This window comes from Corylus avellana, chromosome 3 (assembly GCF_965113065.1).
Source record: "Corylus avellana chromosome 3, dhCorAvel1.hap1.2, whole genome shotgun sequence".
In the NCBI taxonomy this organism is placed as follows: Eukaryota; Viridiplantae; Streptophyta; class Magnoliopsida; order Fagales; family Betulaceae; genus Corylus; species Corylus avellana.
The window spans coordinates 7,475,257-7,481,245 of record NC_142492.1 but is presented as its reverse complement, the minus strand read 5'-3'; the positions used below and the strand labels follow the sequence as shown (position 1 = coordinate 7,481,245).

Here is a 5,989-nt window from a genome sequence, read left to right as displayed (position 1 = left end):
CTCATGTACCTCTTTTTGTCTGCGGTGCATGCGTAGACAAATATATATTGACGTGTAAACCTCTTTCTTTTCGTTTTTTTATTTTTTATTTTTAGTTTTTGATTCATCTTGGTAGATAATTTACAAACTAATATAATAGTTCAATTAATAGTTACCAACTATATGAGTAACTAAAATATAAATTGTCATATACCAGTCATAAAATTTGGACTGTCACGTGAATTAATTGTAGGGAATTTGTAGTAGGCTAAACATGATTTCCCATAAAAGATTAATATACATAGATGGATATATATAAGAAATCAACAGTCATGTATTGAAACTATAAACCAAAAAGGGAAATAAAGTAGCACTTTTCATAACCATACATGTTGTTGTCAAGGAAACGGAGCACACATGAAAGCTTATAGAGAGGGTTCAAACATATTTAAGACCAACAACTGCATATTATCTACAAAAGTTGTGTCTGCTGCCTTCTGCTTTGATGCCTATTCTTCTTATCTGCGCCTTGCTTTCACTTTCACAGTAAGCGGGTTGGCCATTTCACATGAAAGCCTCAAGACCTCGGAGAGATCCACCGGGTTATGACCCGACTGCACCCACTCGAATTCATGTAACAAGGCTGCCACCCAAAAGGTCACCGTGGTAAGACCCAATGCCTTTCCGGGGCAGGTCCTCCGGCCCGACCCGAACGGCGCCAGCCTCAGGTCCGATCCCATCACGGAGAACTCCATGTCAGCAGCATCCTTGCACACGAACCTCTCCGGCTTAAACTCCAGTGGGTCCGACCACACTTGTGGGTCCCTTGTGATTGCCCACATGTTAACCATTGCCGTGGTCCCCGCCGGCACGTGGTGCCCATCAATTGTGGTATCCGTGATGGCCAAGCGGGCCCACGATAGAAGTGGGCCAGGCGGGTGTAGCCTAAGAACTTCCTTCACCACAGCAGGCAGGTAAGCCAGTGATTGAATGTCTGATTCCTTCAACGGCCTTGATCTTCCGACCACCTGATCGAGCTCATCGTACACTTTTGATTGGATATCTGGGTGGAGTACCATCCTCGCTAGTATCCACTCTATCAAAACCGCCACAGTGTCCGTTCCTCGGAAGATCATCTCCTGTAATAAAGAATATATAATTAGCATTATTAAAAACAGATTACAATGGCTCTTTTACTTGGTGAATCTTAATCCCATTGAGCCCACACTGTTGTAGATTCTAACGTTTTGGTTTCTTTTGTCCAACCTTTTTCTGACCAACCAAACATTATTTTATTGGAAAATAAAACAATAATGTTATTTAGTAGATTGAAATGATGTATTAGTAAAACTAGTACTTCCTAGTATTATTTTTCTGAATAAAATAAACATTATTTCATTTTGTTTTGCTTACCCAAAGAACGGCGACCATATCGTCGTCCGATAATTTATCTGGTCCTTGAAGAGACAGAAGAACATCGACAAAATCATGGTTTTTTTGGCCAGTTTGGTCTCTGTGCTCTTTGATAATCCTGTTGACGTACTGATTCACTTTAGGAACGAGTTTGGAGCATCTGAACCTGATTTTCTGAAGGTCGAGACCAGCAAGCCAAGGAAGGTGGTCGGACCAGTTGAGCTTCCCCAGAAGCTCGTAACCTTCCTGGACGAGCTCGCCCAGCTCCACGGTTTCATAGTTATTTCCGAACACAGAGCACATCATGTTGCTAAGCGAAGCTCGCTTCAGTACATCGCGGACAGAGAACTCTCCGGTGCGACATGCAATCAAGGACACCATTTGAGCAGCGATTTCGGACCTCTGGGGCTCCGAGGCGTTGATTTGTTTCGGGTAGAAGAGATGAGTGGCGGCGATTCTCCTCAAGGTTCGCCAGTAAACTCCATAAGGAGCGAAGCCAATCGCTCTGTTGAACATCAGGCTGTACGCAGACTCCTTCACTGGGCGGTCAGCGAAGACTGAGCTGTTTAAGATTTCTTTAGCCACATCGGGGTTGCATGTCACGATGACACGTGTTTCGCCGAGGCTGAAAGCCATGAGTCGCCTAGCTCCGAACCAGTCGGCCGCCGCAGCGAGCTTGTGGTGAGCGAGATTAACCATTAGGTTCATGCTTCCCAGCACCGGGAAACCTCGGGGCCCCGGTATTGACTTTGATCTTGAACCTCTCCACAAATATTTTCCCCAGGCGGGGCCGCCGGGGTAAGCCCAATAGCACAAAGCCATGGCTAGCCAAGCCAAGCAGAGAAAAACGAAAAGCAAAGGGGAAGAGAAAGCTCTGCACTTGGAAGCGAGAGCAAAAACCCACAAGCTGTCGATGTGTGTCTCCATGGATGTGGAAGTGGGAGGGAAGGAAACAAAGGGTAACAGAGCTAGGGAGATATATGTTCCCAAGAATGTGTGGGTTTTCCTTTTTGGGTTAAACCATGAAGTGCGAGTTGGGTTTATATAGAGCTAGCTACAAGAGTTACCGTTAAAACATGGGTGTTTATTGACCATATAACGGAAAATAGATGGCGGTTATGGAAATAACGGCGTGCGCCGCCTCGACCACGTAACGGAAGAGAGTGGTGGTGCCCAGCCCCACGCTTATTTAACACGCGTGGTATATACCTTAGTGATTTGATGAGGGGGGAAGCAGGCTAATATGAGGAGAGCTCTTCTTAAGCTAATCTACAACCCGCACCATGATGGAGGATCTGGATCGATGCCAATTTTCGTCCCCAGTTAAATATATAGACTCTAGCTATTTATTTCTTGATAGATATACGTCCAACTTGACAAATAGTAAACGCCACTTCAATCAATAATAAACTCAGCTAACTAGATCAATCTAGGCCATGAAAAAAATATATATATATATATATTTGACTACCTTTTTTTTTTTTAAAAAAAATAAAATTAATAAACATTAACAAACAACCTAACTAAACACAAAACATTACTAAAAACATAAAAATAGTTTTCAACTTTATGTCACATCATAATATTTTTTTCAAACAAAAAAATATGGTCCACACATAAAATATTTTTTGATTTTTTTTCTCCTTCTTCTTATTTTTTAGCATCAAGTGCAACATAAAATATCCGTCAATCTAAAAATGTTTTCAATTGACCGAGGGAAATAATTAATCTTCATTATGCGTAAAATGATTTACGTTTATCATCTCCCATATCCTTGGTAGCCAATTGTTAAAAGGCTTTTTATGTGGCCTACCTGCTTGAGTGTTTTATGCTTCCAAAACATATCTACCAGGGCATATGGCCCACAAGAGCCATCACACAATTGTCATGCCATTGTAATAAATCTTAATCTCGTATATAAAGGCCTTCTATTATCATACACCCTCTTATTTTGTAGTTCATTTTCTTTGTTTCTCTCTTTTTCTTAACTCCTAAGATTATGTGAAAATATAATAAATTGCTAATGATTTCCTATAGACTAGTGATATATAGAACACCCAACGTGAGTGAACAGTATTTATGTTAGTTGTACAGTAATACGAATTTTTTACTGTTTTAGAATCTTTCTTTTTTAAATCTTACTACTATTCACCCAATGTGGACACTGTTTCATAAAATGTTTTCAACTGATGAAAAATATTTTATGAAAAAACAAATAGCGAAAAATATCTTTTTCTTTTTTATTAAAAAAAAGAAAGTGCGAGATTTTAAAAGACCAATATTTTTTAACGTAAGACATTTTACGCCGTGACAATCGATTTGACATACAATATAACCGTAAGCCATATTTGAGAAGAAGAGAAGACACAAACAAAATTTTAACTTCATGCATAAATTAATCCCAAAACTGTCGAGTAGTGCATCTCTCGTAGATCAGCTCCTTCTGGGACCCCTTCACCCCCATCCCTCTCTTCCCCCTCCCTCTGTCTCTCCTTCCTTCGTCCTCCACCATTTCCCTAGTCTTCCCCCATGACTCTTTCTGAACAAATCTCAGCAACCTCATAATAACCAAAAAACCAGGCTCTAAACTAGGAAGGAGGAGTTAAAACTCTTGTCTCCTTTGACCATAGTTTTTTTCCTTCGAGGTTTCACATAAAACTCTTGTCTTCCCATTTCTTCTTTTCTCGCTTCTCTTTCTCTTCAGAGACCATAAAAAATATAGCCTTCAATTCATTTATAAAGCAAAATGAGGTGGCCATTTTTTTGTTTTGATTTTTGTTTACTCAAAATTTTCTTTTATCAGTTGGGGTACGTTCTTAAGCAAGAGTGAGAAAAATCTAAGAAACAAGACAAGTTTGTGTGTCTGACATGTTCACACGCGTCCGAGGCAATGCTATCGTGTCCTTCATTGGTACTTGTAATGCTCGCATGAGTTTCTGGCAGCTTTCAGAGGCAGATACTACAACTGCAGCGAGTTGTGAGAGCCCACGCGGGCCCTTGCTGTCTCATTTCCAAGTTTTTGACATGAGCTTTCCCGCACACCAAAGCTCGTAAGAGTTGGATACCAAATTTATAGAGAAGCTGACATATCATTAGCATTGTCTTAATCAAACTGCCCTTCACTGTATGGCTTCATTGTCAATGCAGAATCATAGGACAACACAAAGGGCCACATGATCACTCTAATATATGGGGATGATAGCCATTCAAGCTATGGATCCCGCTAAGTGTTGGGTCTTGATGTTATTTTTAGGGCTAAATCCTTTCCACGTGGTATAATGACAATCAAATCAACCCTCCGTTTCATAATTATCTTAGCACTACAAAAAAAAAAAAAAAAAAAAAACATTTTTTGACGTGGCTACAGTACTTGGTTTATTGCCACGTCAGAAAATTTCTGATGTGCAAATTTTACAACGTTAGAAATTTTTTTTCTAACATGTAAATAGTGATACGTCAGAAAATTCCGACGTTTTATATGTTGGAGCGTCAGAAAAAATGTTACAAATTTGGAAAATTAAAAAATTATATAATTTATTTTGCCACGTCAGAAAATTCTGACGTGGTGGTGTACCACGTCAGAGAATTTCTGACGTGGCAAGTTGCCGCGTCAGAATTTTCTGATAAATGGAGTTGGTATATTTTGTCTATTTAATAATCTAATGACGATGTGAAACATCAAATCAATCAACAATTATCACATGTCTCAGATGTGACTTAATATGAAATATGTTGTAGTTCCTAATTATTTTGATTTGGTGATACGTACACGCGAAGTTAAAATATTGGACCAAACATAAACAAAAAGTAACAACTCCCTAATTTGTCAGATATTCACAAGTATTATTTACGAAAGTTTTTGAAGTTGAAAGGTTGGTTTGATTTGGTGTTAATTAAACTACGTACTTATACTTAAAAAAAATAATAATAATTAACCCTTATTTTTAAAGTGGGTCCAATGGAAACCCCCAACTAATAGGCTAGTAGCCTAAGGTGATGGATGAGGCAGAAAGGTACACATTTAGGGGTGTTTGAGCAAGTGAGCTCTACATCTTGGACAGTTTGGAGACAAATTCGAGCACCTAGAACCTACACCCCCTTTCTCAAATTTTTGTCAAATTTTTAAAATGTGGACAGAAAATTCCAAACGATCAAACTGTGCTCTAAAACAATAGAAACAAACAAATGCATAGTATCTATAAAAAAAAAACAAATCTATAGTAAACAAAGATGATGTAGATATTTGTGATCATGTCGTATTCTTAAAGCATTTGGCATCGTGAATTTCACAAGCAGTGACTATCATGTCGTTTTTATAAATATTTTATGAAAGTTGTTTGTCCATATGCCACTTTATATAATTCTTTACTCCTACCGATAAGGATAAATATTTTTGTGATAAATAAGAATTTGTTTATCTTAAATTGAGAAATTTGTTTATATTTAAAATTATTCAAATCACTTTCAACATTGTACGTATAAACAGAAATTTGTACACAAGAAAATGTAGAGTCCCTAAAGGCTTAATTTGACGGGTTTATTACAGAAAACACCGAGCTTTCTCGTGTTTTTTTAAACGCCATAAATTCGTGTATAA

At 38.5% G+C, this 5,989-nt stretch overlaps 1 protein-coding gene across 1 annotated transcript; it reads right to left on the bottom strand.

Annotated features, from left to right (window-relative positions):
• Positions 1-332: 332 nt before the first annotated feature.
• On the bottom strand, positions 333-2,418 carry LOC132176619 (cytochrome P450 78A6). Its single transcript, XM_059588878.2, has 2 exons — positions 1,393-2,418; positions 333-1,118 (listed from the first exon to the last, which is right to left on the bottom strand). Exons 1-2 carry the CDS (start codon positions 2,317-2,319, stop codon positions 498-500), a joined length of 1,548 nt encoding a protein of 515 aa, XP_059444861.1. The 5' UTR covers positions 2,320-2,418; the 3' UTR covers positions 333-497.
• Between the last annotated feature and the right edge of the window lie 3,571 nt (positions 2,419-5,989).